The following is an 18,733-nucleotide window of genomic DNA, read 5'->3' as shown; positions in this document are numbered from 1 at the left end:
TGGTTAGCACTGTTGCCTCGCAGCACGAAGGTTGCAGGTTCGAAACTCGGCTGCGGCCTTTCTGCGTGGAGTTGCGTGTTCTCCCCATGCATGCGTGGGTTTCCTCCGGGTACTCCGGTTTCCCCCACAGATCACAACACGCCCTATAGGTTATAAATTGTAAGTCGCTTTGGATAAAAGCGTCTGCTAAATGAATAAACATAAACATAGGTAGCATAGAGGAGGAAATCTGTAAATAGCTGTGTTTTCTTGAAAGAATTGACGTTAATCAAGCTAGTGGACACCATCAACCCCCCCAAACCAGATGGAGCGTGCTAGATTCACATTACTGATCTCAGACTGTTTTCACAAGTGTAGTTTGAACAACACACAGATGCAGTTAAACTAAAATCAACAACATCTAATGACAGAAAATTGCAGCAGTGACTGTTATGCAAGAAACACGGGTCCTCTGTTTTTAGACCTTAGCACTCCTCCTTGCAAGTGCAGCAGACTTGTACACACACTCGTCAGTAGAAGTTCAGCTTTAGCTGGTAGTGTGTGTGTGTGTGTGTGTGTGTGTGTGTGTGTGTGTGTGTGTGTGTGTGTGTGTGTGTGTGTGTGTGTGTGTGTGTGTGTGTGTGTGTGTGTGTGTGTGTGTGTGTTGAGAGCAGCTGAGCACTTTGGAAATAAACTTTAATTTCCTGTAGTCATGAGAATTTGACCTCTTTATCCCAACAGCTCAAACACTATCATCTTCTTTTTTTCTTGCTATTTTTTGTTGTTGTTGTTGAATTTTTCCCTGAGATTAGTAAAAGAAAAGGTTACGCTCTCAGGCCACGAGTATTTTGAACAGCACAATTGACACGGTAGGTAATGCCAATATTTCCTTAATAAGCCAAAGATCCAACACCAATTTAGCATTATCTAAACACCATCTGTCCGAACCCTAATAATAGCTTCCTCCACATAATCTCAGTTACAAGGGGAGAATGTGGAGCTCATAAAAAAATGAAAGTAAACCTGATGTGAACCAAGCTGGATGCAGACTCACGGAAGTCCTACGTAGCTACAGGCATGATGCCATACGTTTACTACAGGGGGCCGAAGAACGGAAAAACAAATGGATTCAGATTTACTTTAAGAAAAAGTCATGAAAAGATTTAAGGCTCCTCTTTAAGTTATGGTTAAGATTCTTTCCTAAAGGAAAATTAAAAATCCAATTTTATTTTTGCATAGCAATGACTTGGTCACACTTCTGGTTATTAAGCAGTGTTAACATTTTTTTCCGGTTCCGGTTGAGTGAACGCTGGCGCGTCTCGCTGCCGCTGCTCGCTGGCAAACAAACTTTTTGTATTTTTTTTTCTTCTTTTTCACCCTGGTCACATCCCTGTGTCGGTGAAAACTCATTTTCACCTACCTGCTCAGCTTGCGTTCTGGTTGCACATCACCACCTCCCTGCTCCACTCCATAATGTGGTCCAGCAGGATTTCTGTGTGCCTCGCACTGGCCTGGATCATCCTGTCGCTCATTCTTCTGTCCGTGGATGGCCTTCTCCAGTACTCGGCGGCGGAGCTCTTCAACCTCCGCTTTCGCTACTCCGGATCTCCACCACCAGCTCTGTGCCTCTTCCCCGACATCACCTTCCAGCCTCGCCGTCGGTATATCCATCGGGGGTCCCGGCGGAACCTCCATCTCGACGGCTCCAAAGGAATACCCTCCTTCTGGTCCACGACTAGCCGGCGGCTACCCAGGAATACCTGCCGAGCTGCCGACTCCAGCGTGTTAGCCCGGCTGGCTAGTCGGACTAATGCTCCTGTCGCCAGGGACTTCCGCACTGCTAATTTTGGTCTTCTCAACATTCGCTCCCTCTCTGGTAAAGGACATCTCCTCCAAGATACCATCAGTGACCATAAGCTAGACTTTCTTTGTCTGAACGAAACATGGCAACAACCCAGCGATTTCTCACAACTCAATGACTGTACTCCTCCCGGATTTGTTTACCTCTCCAAACCCCGTGGGTCGGGCCGCGGCGGTGGTCTCGCGATACTGTATCGCGAGACTTGGAAGGTCCTTCCCGTAAACCTTCCTCCTCTCACCACTCTGGAATGCCTCGCCTGTCAACTCTCCGGCCCGACCCCCACAATAATTGTCACTGTTTATCGTCCCCCCAAGTTCAGCCCTGAGTTTTTAAATGAACTCTCTGCTCTTTTATCCCATCTGTCCGCCCTTTCCCCAAATGTAATTTTACTTGGTGATTTTAATATTCATATGGACAATATGGCCCTCCCCCTCAGCAAAGACTTCTCCTCATCTTTGGACAGCCTCAGTTTTCATCAATATGCCAATTTTCCCACTCACATTAAAGGTCACACCCTGGATTTAATCTGCTGCTCCGGCCTGACCCCCTTCAACTGTACAGCTGACCCGCTCCCTTTCACGGACCACTTCCTCATCTCCTTTTCTGTTCCCCTCCGTCTCTCCATCATCAAGTCACCACATATCATTTCTTTTCGTAATATTAAGGACATTGATCTAGCCTCCCTGTCCTCCAGTTTTGCCACCTTGACCCCTAACTTGTCCTCTACTCCCGATGATCTTGTCATTCAGTACAATAACGGTCTGGTTTCTATCCTTAATTCATTTGCTCCCATCAAATCCCGCTCTGTATATTTTACTCGGTCTGCTCCATGGTTCACCCCTGCCCTTCGCTCCTTGAAAGCTACCAACCGGAGGCTTGAAAGACTCTACAAGAAAACCGGTCTCACCATCCATAAAGACTTATATTCTGCTCAGATTTCTCTCTACAAGGACTCCATCTCCCATGCCAAATCTCAGTATTACTCCGGTCTCATCTCGTCCAACTCCAGCAACACTAAAACATTATTTTCCATCATGAACAGCATTTTTCAGCCTCCCGACTCCTTACCCATCCATCTTTACTCTTCAGAAACCTGTAACTCTCTCCTTCAGTTTTTTAATGAGAAGGTCAATAGAATCCATCTCTCTTTACCTCATTCCTCCCCTCCCTCTCCTGATTTATTTGAACCCACCATTCCGTTCTCCTCCTTTGAACTTCCCCATCCCTCAGAAATATTAGATTACATCACCAAATCCAAACCTTCCACCTGTCAACTGGACCCTATTCCAACTGTTTTAGTTAAATCCTGCCTTTCTTCTCTGCTCCCTTTTATAACAGCCATTATTCATTCCTCACTATCCTCTGGTACGGTCCCATCCCTATTCAAATCCGCTTCAGTCAGCCCTATTCTAAAAAAACCTGGTTTAGATCCCAATGATTTCAATAACCTCCGTCCCATTTCCCATCTTCCCTTCATTTCCAAAGTCCTTGAGAAAACTGTTGCATCTCAGCTCCATTCACATCTCACCCGCAATAACCTTTATGAACAGTTTCAGTCTGGCTTCCGTCCCCACCACAGCACAGAAACAGCTCTCATCAAGATCACTAACGACCTACTCATTGCTGCTGATTCTGGTTTAATCTCTATTCTTATTCTCCTCGATCTGAGTGCGGCCTTTGACACCATTTCTCATCCCATCCTCCTTAATAGACTCTATTCCTTAGGCATCACTCACACCCCCCTCCGCTGGTTTCAATCTTACCTTACTGGCCGCACTCAGTTCATCCAGTTAAAATCCTTTACCTCAGAACCCTCCCCAGTCAAGTCAGGTGTGCCCCAGGGCTCTGTCCTGGGGCCCCTCCTCTTCATAGTATATCTCCTCCCTATCGGCAAAATCTTCCGCAAATTCAATATCAAGTTTCACTACTTTGCAGATGACACCCAGCTCTACATTTCCAGTAAGCCCAACTCAACTCTCCCACCATCCTCCCTTACACTCTGCCTCTCTGAAATCAAATCATGGTTCACCTCTAATTTCCTCAAACTCAACGGCAATAAAACTGAACTTCTTCTAGTTGGCACTAACTCCACCCTCTCAACATCTGACAGCTTTTCTTTAACTATTGACAGTGCCACAGTCTCCCCCTCACCTCATGTCAAGAGTCTGGGTGTCATTCTCGACAGCTCCCTTTCTTTTCAGGCTCACATTAATAACTTAATTCGGTCAGCATACTTCCATCTACGTTCCATAAACCGTCTTCGTCCCTCACTGACCCCTCACACTGCCGCCATTCTCGTCCACAGCCTCGTCACCTCCCGTCTCGACTATTGCAATTCACTTCTTTATGGTCTCCCCAACAAACTCCTTCATAAACTGCAACTGGTCCAGAATTCAGCAGCCCGTATTATCACCAGAACCCCTTCCTTTCACCACATCACGCCGGTTCTCCAGCAGCTCCACTGGCTCCCAGTTAAATTCAGGCCCATCTTCAAAATTCTCCTCCATACATTCAAAGCAATCCACAACCTCTCTCCTCCATATATCTCAGACCTTATAAGTATTCACACCCCGTCCCGTTCACTCAGATCTTCTTCTTCCATCCATCTTGCGGTTCCTTCTGCCCGTCTCGCTACCATGGGGAGCAGAGCTTTCAGCCGCTCTGCTCCTCGACTCTGGAACTCACTTCCCCCAGACATCAGGAACATCGACAGTTTTACCCTTTTCCAATCAAAACTCAAAACACATATGTTTAAATCTGCCTACAACCTCTGATTTTATTGAAAAGTTTCTCTCTGTTTTTTCTTCTTTGGGTTTTATTATTGTTTTATTGTATTTTATTACGTGTTTTGTGTAAAGTGACCTTGGGTGTCCTGAAAGGCGCTTTGAAATAAAATGTATTATTATTATTATTATTATTAACAGTGCTCAGGGGTTTGATTACTCACCTTATGGAGACCAGTAGTCCACATGGGAACCAAGGGCCTTTCTAAAATGTGAATTCTGTTCTGATTAAGGTTGGGTGTGTATTGGTGTTTATGAAGGTCAAAAGTTAGTGTTTGTTTCAGGCTACATCAAAAGTAAACAATCACCACGAAAGGACTGGAAATATACCAAAAGTGGCGGTTAGCCTTCCATGTCCACTATCTCGCATAGATGTTGATTTTTTCCAACAAACCCAATTCGAATGGCTGAATTACTCAGTTAACAAGTTCTGTAGCAGCCTGTTAATGAAACCGTCCTTTAAATCAGATGTGTTAAAACTGGAAAACATCAAAAACATGCAGGATAGTGGCGCTTCAGGAGTGGTATTTTCCACCTTTGAATCAATCAATCAGCTTTATTGATATAGCTCATTTAAAAACAATCAGAGATTGACCAAAGTACTGAAACTCCTTACTCTTGTTTCCTCAGACAGACACACATACATAAGGTCTCTTTTATGTCTTCCACATGCAGACATCTGACAGAAAACGCTGTTCAAAGCGACCATTTTCCTAATCTACAAGTTCCTCTACTGTTATCTTAACCATTGAAAGAAGACAAAAGGTCCTTCTGATGTATGTGGCAGGAAGAAGACGGGGACTATTAAGTCCATGTCCAATTGTTCAACACTCCAGTCAATTGTCTTCTACCAGTGTTTGATGTCACCAGTACACATCACCAGCAAATAAAAGTCAGACATCTCAGAATACAGTGTGTGACCTCAGCTGTCCTGTATAAAACGTAAAAATTTTAATGTAACCAACAGTTTTATTCATTCACCATTTTTCCCCTCACAGAAATCCGCAAACGAAGGAAGTCTCTGCGGCGGAGGTTTGACTCCTTTTCAAAGGAAAAGAAAGAGCGAGGTAAGTTTATGAAACACGGGTATTATAGTGGTTAAACCCTAACCGTCTGTGGCTGTAGCTCATCTCCACTGGTGATGTGAAGGCCTTTCCTACGTTTACCACAGCAAATCTCATTATGGCGGAACAATGTCCTTTCTTTCCATGAAGCTGCGTCACCACCACTGTCTTCTTGTGGTTTTACCACTGATGGTCCCTAAAGTGTTGTGTGCTTGTAATGCAGAGAGCCCAGCACTGCAGGAGGCCCACTCAGTCAACTCAATAATGAATGAACACAGTCGCCTGCTGGGCTCCTCCACAGTCCAACATTACTAACACTATTTCAGCTTTATTAGTGGAGTGTTGGCTTCCAGGGCCAGACCATTAATGCATCTTATAAACTGATTATTTCAAATCTTAATAAACATCAAATGTAATTTGAAAAACATTTGAAAAGTCAGATGAACTGAACAAGTCAGCAATTATCTCAAACGATAGCTCAACGCCCTTCTTTGACCCAATATCTGACACAGATGACCTTACACGGATGTTCTGGACAGATTGTTTTAATCATTTACCCTTCAGCCTTCTTTTGAGATGTTCAAAAAGCATTTTAAAGAACCTGTAGAATATTCACTGCATGTTTTGTGAACTGCAGGAACCCCGTTTCAGACCATGGGCCAACAGTCGGACATACAGTAAACTCTAAAAGTGCTGCTAGATGCGCGTGGAACGGTCTGTGGACCCTCGATTGTTCTTGAGGTCCCATATAGAACCCTCTGAGGATGTGTGCAACCCAAAATATGAGACACTTGCTTACAAAGATAAACAGGATGAACGACTGGCGGACCATATGTTTGAGATTATGTCAGGATTTTATTCAACAACCTCCCCACATCCTTATTACTTACTTATTAGTTCTGTTATTTTTCTCAGTGCTCATGTTGACAAAGCAGCTCTTAAGCGTTTTGCTGCTGCTGTATGCATTCAAGATTGTTTCACTGACATTGCACAGGTGTACAGCAAAATTGTTTTCACACTCACTAAAGACAACTCACGTGAGGAGGTAGTAAAATAAAATAACAAGGCTAAAGCTGATGTAAAGCATCAAGGCTTCTGCAAGTCTGTCTTAATCAGTGTTGGGAAAGTTTGTTAAAAAAACGAACTAGTTCAAAGTTCTGTTCATACACTTTAAAATGAACTAGTTCATTTTAAAGTTCATAATTAAAAAAAATTTGAACTAAGTTCACTGTTCCAAAAACGAACTACTTAAAAGTTCTTTTTTCTCCTATATATATATATATATATATATATATATATATATATATATATATATTACTTATGAAATAATTTTAATGGGAAATTATTAAACCATCTTAGGAAGCAGGCTGAGGTAGCAAACTCAAAGTGCAATATTAAAAGTGCTAAACATTAAGAAATTTATAATCTTTCAGTTAAGTCCTGTTTCAATTTTTCTGAATGATCTTTGACTCCTGCTCACAGCATAGAAATAGAATTTCAATTCAATTCAATTAAGTTTCATTTCTATAGCGCCAAATCACGACAAGAGTCGTCTCAAGGCACTTAATAAACATTGAACAGTAGAAAAATAGAATAATAAACATAGAGTAATAGAAGAGTAGACGCCGCACCAACAACTACTGTCTATGTTTGGCCGCATTTGCGGGTTCTACTTTTTATGAACTCTATGGTTAACAGGAAGTTTTAGCTAGGCATTAGCTCCGGAAAAGCTCCGTGGAGATCTGGAGGTAGAACAGAGAAAGAACGCGTTCATAAACCCGTTCACACATGCCAGGACAAACGCACTCACTTTTACGCTCATCAGGCAAAATACGATTAAGTTCAGTTCACGTTCACGAAAGAAACGAACAAATTCACGAACAATCGTTCAAGGAACGCGTTCGGGCACAACACTGGTTTTAATTCTAAGTCCGAAAATGAGGAAAAAGACTAAATAATGAGATTTTATTAGTGACTCTGACAATGAAAGTGCCTAAAGACTGGTTCTCGGCCCAGATATTTATCTTAATACTACACTGGTTCATCATTTGTGTTAGGGAGTCTTTTCATGACGTAATGATTCATTGGTCAAAGGGGAGCGGTTCAACATTCTTCTGAAAATCTGTCAATTCCTGGCCTGAAACTGACTGATAAAGTTCAAAGAAAAACTTTTAAAGATAATCTGAGAGCCTCAATGATGTTTGATTAAGACTTATTGTTGCTGTAGTTCAATCCAAAATAAAAAGTTATCTTCTGACCACTTAGCCCATTAAGTAGCAACGTCTTAATGGATGTTGAAAGTCTCATGGAGTCGTCATTGTCAACCAAGCATCGGTTCGTTTATGTAGGGCAGTAACATTTAACACATTAACAGAAGCTGATACGACTGATTCCTGTTGGTTTTCTAGTCTTCTTCCTCCGACCATGTGACCAGTCATCCTCCCATAAAGAGATGTTCTCTAGCCTCAGCTGATTAACCTGGAAGGGAAACATACGAGCCAAAACTCCAAACACACTCACACATTCCTGCCCCTAGCTTTGTACACACAGACACCCTTATGGCTACGCTAACCCAGCTAATCAAAACACAGAACATTGCTGGCTGGCAGCCCTTTTCCACTACAGACGGTTGCCATAACTGTGGCCTTCAGGGATCAGCAGGTTGCGGATTACAGTACACATAACAGGATTACATCCTGGTAGATGTAATCTGAGGAAAATAGCTGTACAGAGTTTGTAGCTAGCTAGCTAACAGCTGTAGCTGGGTTTACACAGAGGACAGCTTGAGTTAAATCAACATGTTTTAAAAAGGGTTTCATATTCTTGAGGACCAATTTCTAATATCCAGCTGCTGTTGAGATTTCAATCCTGAGCAGCAGTGTTGTTTACCTCCTTAATCTTTCATTGATGGGAGAGCAGAGGACCAGAACTATTCCAGGGGAGCTCCTTAATTAAAGAACAATGAGGCTTTAACCTACACAGCTGCCTTCCTGTTTGAGTCACAGTGTTTGTTTTACAGTCAATCCAGGATGTCCTCATAGACTCGCTGTTAAGAGTGTGAATCCTGCAGAAGCTATGTGCTCATCATGCTAAAACTGAAAGTTACTCCCAAAAAGTCGAACTATAGGTTTCATGTAGTTAAAGAGGAAGTTCACTGAGAAATGCTTAATACTTGTTTTTTCTGAATCGGATAGTCAATCGGATAGACAGAAAGAAAATAGATGGGGAAATGCTTGGGTCAGAAAAAAGCCTGACAGATCTACATCACACTGTTAATTAGCATTTATGGACTCACCCATTATGGCTCGCGAACAGGGAAGGCTATTGTTGGTTCAGCGTCCAGAAAACAGTACAAGCTAGCTGTTAGCATTGGCAACTCCACAACACAACAGAACTCCTTCAGGCTTGAGATTTTATGTGGAGATAAAACTTGAACGTTGCAGAGCAAATAGAGGCAGTGGAAGAGTTATGTTGCTGTTAGCCAATCAGAAGTGAGACAAATGAGTAAGACTCCAAATCCTGCCATTTTCTGCCCTGCACTCCTCTGCTTAACCTCTATTTCCTGAAACTGGACCACCAAAGCTTTTTTCGTTTATAGAGAATGACTCACAAAGTATTATTTATAATAGAAACCAGAGCAGAAGATTTGAGTGTGGGCTCACTTTAGCAAATGTTAACACACACATCTTAAATAAATATTTAGATTTTGCAGTCAAAATTTTTTATTTACTCATAAAATTGTACGCTTTTAGTGAATGTAGAAAGCAAGAAAAAGAGCAAATTATATATGACTTGAGGGGAAAAAAATGTTAAAATTATGATTTTATTTGACCTCCTGCCATAAATGGTGTAGCAAAGCAACAGGCATCAGAACAGAATAAGCCTGGACTCCAAAGCACCAGATTTTAATCAGTGGGTGATTAACTAGTTTCTGCAGAGCTTAGTGACCAGGGAGCAGAGAAACAACTAAAACACGGTGCATAGTGGCCATAAAGGACAAAGACTGAACACCCTGGTAAGAAAGTCTATGTAGCCTGCTCATGTTGGCAGGGATCCCTGTCTTTCTTTTGATGGTGAGTGTGGGAGAAATCAGTGTTTATGCATGCTGCTGCAATTTTTGGGAAAGGTTTCAGTCCCGAGTGGTATAATCAAAAGAGTTACTGTTACTAAATATATGCTCAGAGACATAAATGGTGTCATTACTGATGTTGAGTGGACTGGAGAGGAAATTCCCAAAGAGCTGCACCAAATGTTTGTGTTAGATCATGACGGTCGGTTTATCAGACAAGGTTTTGGGATAATATTTTGACACTGTCTGGATAGTGGTTTTACTAAAGAGTAAAAGTGCAGGAAGGTTTCCATGCTTTCATTACAAGAGAAAAAGGTTTGTAGCGCCCAAAGTGAGTTGAACCGTAGCAGGGGTTACCAAGGGGTGGTTCAGACCTGCTCTGTAGTTGGCTGAACAACGTTTGAGGAAATACAAAAAATTCTGACCAATGTGACATAAAAACTAGTCCAAGAATGGATGAAGAGGAAAACTGCCCATTAAAATGCTATTCATGCAAACTATTTTTTACCCATTTCACATCACATCATTATCCCCAAAAAAAGTCTGTTTACGTTCCTACCGGAAAGGCCCAAGGATGCAGTCAATGGGCAACAGATAGCTTCTGCTGCCTCTAATTTCCACTGCAATTAACTACTGAAATCTATGTAAATATATGTAACTGACAGCAATAAAGGTTTATAAAATGAAAAAGGGTTGTGGTGTGGGAGCTTGTGTGGATCTATGTGGCATTCATTCATATTCTAGATCGGGGTATTCAATTCTGGGCCTGGAGGACCAGAATCCAGCATGTTTTAGTGGTTTCTCGTCTCCAACACACGTGATCCAGTGGTTGAATCACCTATGCAGCGGCTCATCAGTCTCTGCAGAAGCCTATTAATTACCTGCTGCTTGAAATCAGGTGTGTTGAAACAGGGTTAAAATTAAAACGTGCTGGAGACCGGCCCTCGAGGACCAAATACCCGTGGTCTAGATATTTCCAGCACACCCTGGTATCTGGGTGGTGCTCCAACATTGTTCTTTGTAGTTGTGCTTTTGTCCAACATGGAGTTTAGCAGTATCTAAGGCTAGCATTGGCAGTAGCTTGGGCTAGCTTTCTGCTGTTAGCTTTACTTCAACAGACAGGTTGAAGTGGGTTGGAGCATCCAGATGTAAGGGTGTGTGTCTAAGCTTATGACCTGTTAAACTAGCTTTTCTCAGAAAAAACTAATTCTCTATGGCCATTAAAGCATTACTAACTTATATAGAAAAATAGGTCAGACGGCACAAACCTTTTGGTATGCTACACTAGACCCCCCAAGCTGCTTACAGTATGTTCAACAATAAGGTAAATGTAGCTTTAAATTCAAGGACCACTTTAATGTTAAATCACAGCCTTCCTTCTCTACCGGCACTGACAGAAACCCCATATGGGATTCTTTTGCAGTTTGGATATAGAGATGTCTACAACTCCTGCTCTGTCTGCAGAGAAGAATGATAAATGACCTGGACTTGAATAGGGCCTTTCAGAGGACTCCAAGGTGCTTTACACTACAGTGTATTGTTGATCCATTCACACACACACACATTCACACACCGGTGGTAATGAGCTACAATGTATTCACAGCTGCCCTGGGGCCCACTGACAGAGGCGAGGCTTCTGAGCGCAGGCGCCACCGGTCCCTCTGACCACCACCAGCAGGCAGGGTGTGTTAAGTGTCTGGACCAAGGGCACAACAGCAGAATTCTCTGCCAGGATTCGGATTTGAACCTGCAACCTTCTGATTACTGGACAGCCCGCTCTATCTCCTGAGCTACTGCTGCCCTGCTGAAGGCCTGTTGAGCTAGCTGGCAGTTAGCCAAAGCCAGCAGCTTATCCGTGTGCATGGAGCACACGTGGAGGAAGGAGAGGATTTTCAGACCGGTGTTAAATGACACAGCACAGGTTGTAATGCTGAGTCACAGGGAACAAAACCAAATAGAAAAACAATATGTTCAATTTAAACGATCAACAACCAACAACACAGCTTTTAATCTATAAGGCTTGTGGTTTAGCTTGAAATCTTTTAATGACATTTAGTATTTTGCATTCTTTAATATAAAAGAAAAAAGAATACTCATACAAAAAGCTAAACTTTATAAATGATGAATGCTGCAGATGCTTAGGCTACTGCCCCCGCGACCCGACCCCGGATAAGCGGCTGAAAATAGATGGATGGAATGCTGCAGACACGATGCTATGCTGTTTTTTTTTTTCAAAAGGTAGACACAGTCTCAGAGTTATTTCAAGCTGAGTCAATCCCACGTCTTTAAAGCTTTGCGTGGCACCCCGCCAGTCTGACCTGACTATGTGATCTCCTCTTTCAAATAGTCACTGCACATGTGTTTATTTGCACACGTGTTTTCATTCAAACCATCATGTGTGTCTTCACAGTTCTCTAAATGTGAGCTGGCTGAGTTAGGATGCAGCCAGTGTTTCCTGTTTCAGGCCAATTACAATATATGGGATCCACCAAATTTCAATAAAATGTTTTTGGAAAAATTTTCTGTGCATCCTTTAGAAAAACTGGTTTTCTAGGAATGATTTTCCTGCAAACACAGATATCGTTTTCAGAAAAGAACAACACGTTTTCAAGATAACTTATTTTACTTTTTTTTCAATTACAATTTTCTTTTGACCTTTCATAAAAGATTCATATGTACACACTTTTTCTATTGCAAAATGGAAAAAGTCAGTTTTATTGTAGCTGAGTTGAAGAAATGTTTCAGCAAACTGGGTCTTGAGCCGTCTGAATTGCAAAGAATGAAGAAGAGCAGCAGTGGGTTTTGTACAGAGATAGAGCAGAGTGTCATCAGCATAATAGACGTGTTTCCTGAGGTTACACCAAAGGTAAGTTCAATCACCTGAAATCCGTCAGTTGGAGACTAGGTTAATTTTGACATTGTTTGGAGTAGTAATGATTAGCAGCTTACCAGCAGTGGATGACAGTCATCTCAGTTGGGAGTGAATCGGCTCTGCTACACAGAGAGTACGTTGAATTTGAGTTGTTTTAGATGTTGGGAGTTCTTTCAGTATCCATCCCATCTCTGTTAGCGGTTATCTTGATTAAGCTAGTTTTCTCTGGCTGCTCTTGCAGGATTATCCCGGTTTTAGCTGCTTACCAAGCTATGTAATTTGTCAACTTGAACCCGTACTCAAATCCTAATGTGACGTCCCAAATTCAACAGTTTCCAAATGTAAACAGACACCAGTAATAATTTACCGTATCATTTATTATTTTTGATCTCTATTTTCCCCAAATTCAAGCACTATTCAATCCTGTAACGGTTTAAACTTGTTTTATTTTGAAAGAGTGGTTTTTTTTTTTCTAAATTCTTGCTGTTTTTAATTTTTGCCACAAAAGTCAATACATTCTTTCTATTTAGTCCTCCATCCCGAGCATTTATAACAATAGTTGATGGATGGATCATGGCTGGTTTGGGGATCTGAGTCATGAAGACAATGGACTGATTTTGAAATTTGGGGAAATCTCAAAACATTGAAGCGAACTGTGCCGTGAATCTTCATGTCTGGGATCTCTGATGTAACGGGCGACAGCCTTCTTTTTTTCTGTAGTTTCAAGAACAATTGTTGTGAGATTAGTTTTCTTTGTGTTTTGGGATCTTTTTCAACAGTGACTTTTTTCTTCCTCTGGATAAAAAGTTGCCAAGCCCGACGTTCCGTCTGGATGCTCCGCCTCCATTTTTTGTAAATGACTTGGTGTCAGATTTACTTCAGTCAAACAACAACTTAAACCATGTAAGGCCTTACATCAGATACAACCTTATGTTGACTGACTGGCTATTGTAAATGAAACACTGGCTAGAAAATTCCTGTCCTGAGGATGAATGTGGAGTAATCCTTCTGTCCGGAATTCTGTAACTAAAACCAACGGCAGTCAAACCACAGATGGATACCTCCGCCTTTTTTTAACATCTTTCATCTATTTTCAAAATGTTTGCCTACCTAAGCACGGAATATCTTCTTTTTGCTTAAATGTTTTCATTAAAATTATTTTGACAGCAGTGTTTCATATTCTGGGAAGCTACAACCAAATCTCATCAGTCTAAATGTTATTCTTCTCCAGAATCTGCCTCCATGGCCTTCGGCATCCCTCTGTCCCAGGCCATAGCCAACGACCAGGCCTACAAGCGGCGTCAGGACGCTCTGAAAGAGAGCAGACGCGACTGCCTGGACCTGGAGGCCAGCGTCCTGCGCTTCAGGGCCGAGAAGAGGCAGTTCTTCAACGGTAGCAAACCTGTGGTCTGCTCAGCTTCCATCACCGGAGGAGGTCTGAGCTCGCCGTCGTCAAACTCCGTGGCACCTGCGCCGGTTTTCGACACTCCAAGCAAACCGCAATCACCCACCTTTCTGGATAACACCGGCAGAGCGCAGCGGAGGGTGAGGGTGCTGCAGAATGTTACTTCTAACAATATTTAAGCTACCTTTGCAAAAGAACAAAGCAAATGTTCCAAATATCTACAAGTCATGTTTTTGATCATTTCTGCTAATACGAGGTTTTAAATGTGGTTGTTTACTTAGCTTTATTTGGGCATTTCCTGCACAAATATGAACAGCATCTAGCGATATAATTTCCTGTTGGTACATCCTAATATTCCTTCTTGAATAACAGCTTAGACTTTATTTGTTTGCAAAACTGTTTTTGAGAGAGGACTTGTGAATATCAGAAAACTTTATACTTGGTCCCTCTTAGCCTGGCCGTTAGCCCATCAATCTGATCCAAATTACTCTCATCACCTCCAAAATGAGGTCATTCAAAGACCTACCCACACCTGGTGGACATTCACTATTTATACTGTTTTCATGGAAACCCAAAGGTCATTGGGGGCAGCAGTAGCTCAGGTGGTAGAGCGGGTTGCCTCATGGTCGGAAGGTCATGGGGCCGATTCCAGCTCCCGCCAGGGGTATCCTGCTGTTGTGTCCTCGGGCAAGACACTTCACCCAACTTGCCTGCGTTAGTGGGGGTCAGAGGGGCCGACGGCGCCAAATGGCAGCCTCGCCTCTGTCAGACCTCCCCAGGGCAGCTGTGGCTACAAGTAGCTTACCATCACTAGCAGTGTGTGAATGTGAGAGTGTGTGAAAGCGTCTTCGGGTGTCCAGAAAAGCGCTATATAAGTTCAATGCATTATTATTATTATTAGTAGTAGTAGTAGTAAGAATGAGCAACTATTTATTATTAGACAGAGGATTGGTAAGTGAAAAACAGTCCTGGTCTGTCCCTTCTCTCTCTCTCTCTCTCTCTCTCTCTCTCTCTCTCTCTCTCTCTCTCTCTCTCTCTCTCTCTCTCTCTCTCTCTCTCTCTGTGTGTGTGTGTGTGTGTGTGTGTGTGTGCGTGTGAAAATGCTTTGATTGAGGCCATCACACCCTATAATTGTCCACACGCGGATGTGGAACCAGTCGTTTAGATAAACGTATAATAAGTATGATCAGAGCTGCAGAGAACAGTTATCCAACATGATCCAGCAATCAGGTGCTTGTAACAGGAACACACACACACACACACACACACACACAAATAAGGTTTCTAAACATTTATTTGTTTTGCTATTCAAAAGGCAACACAACATCAGCTACAGTTTTTACACATCTCTAGCCCGTGGAACACGTCTCAGACAACACACTCGTGGTTTATCTGCTGTATTTTGATGAGGAGATTTGCGACTCTTGATGTTCCTCCCGACACCATCTGGAGCTAACCCACTAGTGATTTATGCTCCTGTAGCATTTGCTTTCAGCTCCTCTGACATTTGTTGGATGGAAATGTCAGAATGAATGATTCAAGTTGACTCGTGTGTTCAGCTGGCCTTTTCTCCTGCCATCCGTCTTCTGATTTACTTTCCATTTACTGCTCCGTGTCCCTTTTGGCTTTTCTCTCTTCTCATCTGTAGCTCCATAGTTCCTCTGCTTTTTAAAAGATCAAGTTATTTCTATGACTGTTAACATCTATTTCTATGACTGTTCATCACATGGTCTAAATATTCCTAACGTTGTTGTCTGAGAATGATCCGTTCACCTCACGCTGACCCAGCACCGAAGCTCTTCTCTAAACACTCAGAACCTCAGAAGGGCATGTTAAAGAACAGCTCTTACAGACCAAATGAGAACGTAGAGTCCAGCATCAAACCACACAGCTATAAGCTCTGATTAGAGTAAATGTCCTGTAAGAATCTGTTTGTATACGTGGACGTTAACCTTTTGAAAGGGAGGCTGATTATTGATTGTGAGGACATGTGCGACGTGTCATGTGACTAACCTGCACAAACCTGACTCTGTAGGAAGTTTGGAATTCAGTCAAAATGAGCATCAGTGGAACTCAAAGATTTGACTTGGGCTGGAACCTTAAAGACCTGAGATGTAACTTGGACTTGCATCTCAAAGGCATGAGACGTGGGACTCAACATAGAGTCACCCTACAAAGACTTGAGACCTGGGACTTGACATAGAATCACCCTTGACTCCGACTTACGTCATAACAATAACAACTTGAGACATGACTTGTGTTTGAACTTGAAACACTCAAGACATTGTGCTTGTAAAACATGACTTGTGAACCTCTCAGCTATAAAATGCAGAAGAAAGGTTTTGTATCACTTCCTGTATTGGCTCTTTGCAGGGAGGTATGTCCGTGGACTGCATCTCTGATCTTGTGGAGAGTCAGTCCCGCCTGCTGGAGGCGCTGCAGCTCTCCCACCCAGCCGAGCTGGAGCTCAAGAAGTCTCCATCAGAAGGGAGGACCCAGACCAAGCTCAGCCTGAGCCTGAACCCCATCTACAGACAGGTGCCTCGGGTGGTGGAGAGGTGCTGCAGCCACATCGAGACCTACGGTGAGACCTCATGAGTAAACCTGGAAGACTTCCTTTATGAATACAGTCAAGACAGCAAAAATGATTTATTTTGAACTAATTACATAAACTATTTTGTTTTTAGGGCTTCAGACGGTCGGGATATTTCGAGTGGGGAGCTCTAAGAAAAGAGTTCGACAGGTGAGGATGAAGAATTGAATACATTTAAGACTAAAAAAATTAAACTGTCAGTAAAATCTCCCAGTATGCTAAAGTGGAGGCAAAGTAAATGTTTTGAATTTAAAACTTATTGTAATTTCTCAACTGTCTTTGTGTCTCCTTAAAATACAGAAGAAAAAAAGCCTAAATTTCACCTAAACTTATTGATTGATAATTTAATTTTAATTTGCTAAGCAAAAATGGTGATTCTTGCCCTGACTTTGGTCTCAGCACACTTTACCAGCATGTGTCCTCTGAATCACTCCCTTGAGTTTCCTGCCACTCTTCACTGGATGATGGAAACATAAAAATAACCTTCCAGCTGATGAAGTGAAACATCCTGTTATTTAAAATCCAACTCAACGGGTGAAAGTGCCCCCTGTCTGAACTCAGACGGACCTTGAATGTACCTTCTGGCTATTATCTATAAATCTCTTTCTGTTTTCTTGGCTGATCGTTTTGCTCTGCAGCTGCGGGAAGACTTCGACATAGGGGTGGACGTCCAGCTGGATGAGGAGCACAGCGTGCACGACGTGGCAGCGCTGCTCAAAGAGTTCCTGAGGGACATACCCGATCCTCTGCTGCCCCGAGAGCTTTACCCCGCCTTCTTACATGCCAACTGTATGCACACACACACACACACACACACACACACACACACACACACACACACACACACACACACACACACACACACACCTAGTGCATCCAGGTATTAGTATCCAAAACCTGATCCGAGTTGCACATTTTAAATGATTAATCTTTTTTAATCTTTCTCTAATTCTATGATAACATGATCAAACCAACCATCTCCTTCTTCTCTGTAGTCCTGAGAGGAGCTGATCAGCTGCAGTACCTCCAGCACCTCCTCTACCTTCTCCCTCCCTGCAACTGTGACACGCTGCTGCGCCTCCTCTCCATGTTACAAACCGTGCAGAGCTTTGCCCAGGACAGCATAGGGACCAATGACGAGGAGGTGGGCCTCTCTAGTCCAGCCCGGTGCAGTTTAGAACATTCTCTGTACTGTTGTTCAAGGGAAAATACATTTGAATTCAGCATTTCTACACATTTTCTACCATGTGGTAAATTTCTCTCTTGAATAAAAACATCTGCATTAAATGTTACTGTAGAGATGTTGAGGTGTTTGTTTAAAAGAAAGTCCTCAAGAATGTTGCATATTTGAACTCATAATATTCGTAAAATGGATGGATGGAAAGATGGATGTTACGTTGTTGAATGTTGGATGGATGTTGTAAGGATGGCTATATGAATAGATGGATGGATGATTGGATGGATGGATGGATGGATGGATGGATGGATGATTGGATGGATGGATGGATGGATGGATGGATGGATGGATGGATGGATAAATGGATGGGTAAATGGATGGATGGATGGATGGATGGATGGATGGATGGGTTGTTGAATGTTGGATGGACATTGTAAGGATGGCTATATGAATAGATGGATGGATGGATGGATGGATGGATGGATGGATGGATGGATGGATGGATAAATGGATGGGTAAATGGATGGATGGATGGATGGATGGATGGATGGATGGATGGATGGATGGATGGATGGATGGATAAATGGATGGATGGATGGATGGATGGATGGGTTGTTGAATGTTGGATGGACATTGTAAGGATGGCTATATGAATAGATGGATGGATGGATGGATGGATGGATAAATTGATGGATGACTGGGTGGATGGATGGATGGATGGATGGATGGATGGATGGATGGATGGATGGATGGATGGATGGATGGATGGATGGGTTGATGAATGTTGGATGGACATTGTAAGGATGGCTATATGAATGGATGGATGGATGGATGGATGGATGGATGGATGGATGGATGGATGGATGGATGGATGGATGGATGGATGGATGGATAAATGGATGGGTGATTGGATGGATGGATGGATGGATG

At 42.6% G+C, this 18,733-nt stretch overlaps 1 protein-coding gene across 3 annotated transcripts in view; it reads left to right on the top strand.

The window, feature by feature from the left end:
• Positions 1–18,733, top strand: part of arhgap36 (Rho GTPase activating protein 36) — an 81,494-nt gene that overhangs the window by 59,705 nt on the left and 3,056 nt on the right. For all 3 annotated transcript variants that reach the window (XM_015946377.3, XM_054747466.2, XM_015946378.3), the window contains exons 3-8: positions 5,622–5,690; positions 13,860–14,173; positions 16,407–16,617; positions 16,721–16,776; positions 17,265–17,415; positions 17,622–17,770. In XM_015946377.3, coding sequence (XP_015801863.3) covers positions 5,622–5,690; positions 13,860–14,173; positions 16,407–16,617; positions 16,721–16,776; positions 17,265–17,415; positions 17,622–17,770 — 950 coding nt within the window. The remainder of the gene's footprint in view (positions 1–5,621; positions 5,691–13,859; positions 14,174–16,406; positions 16,618–16,720; positions 16,777–17,264; positions 17,416–17,621; positions 17,771–18,733) is intronic.

Source organism: Nothobranchius furzeri, chromosome 2, assembly GCF_043380555.1.
Source record: "Nothobranchius furzeri strain GRZ-AD chromosome 2, NfurGRZ-RIMD1, whole genome shotgun sequence".
NCBI classification, from domain to species: Eukaryota; Metazoa; Chordata; class Actinopteri; order Cyprinodontiformes; family Nothobranchiidae; genus Nothobranchius; species Nothobranchius furzeri.
The sequence above is the reverse complement of the archived record's forward strand: the minus strand, read 5'-3'. Positions and strand labels throughout refer to the sequence as shown.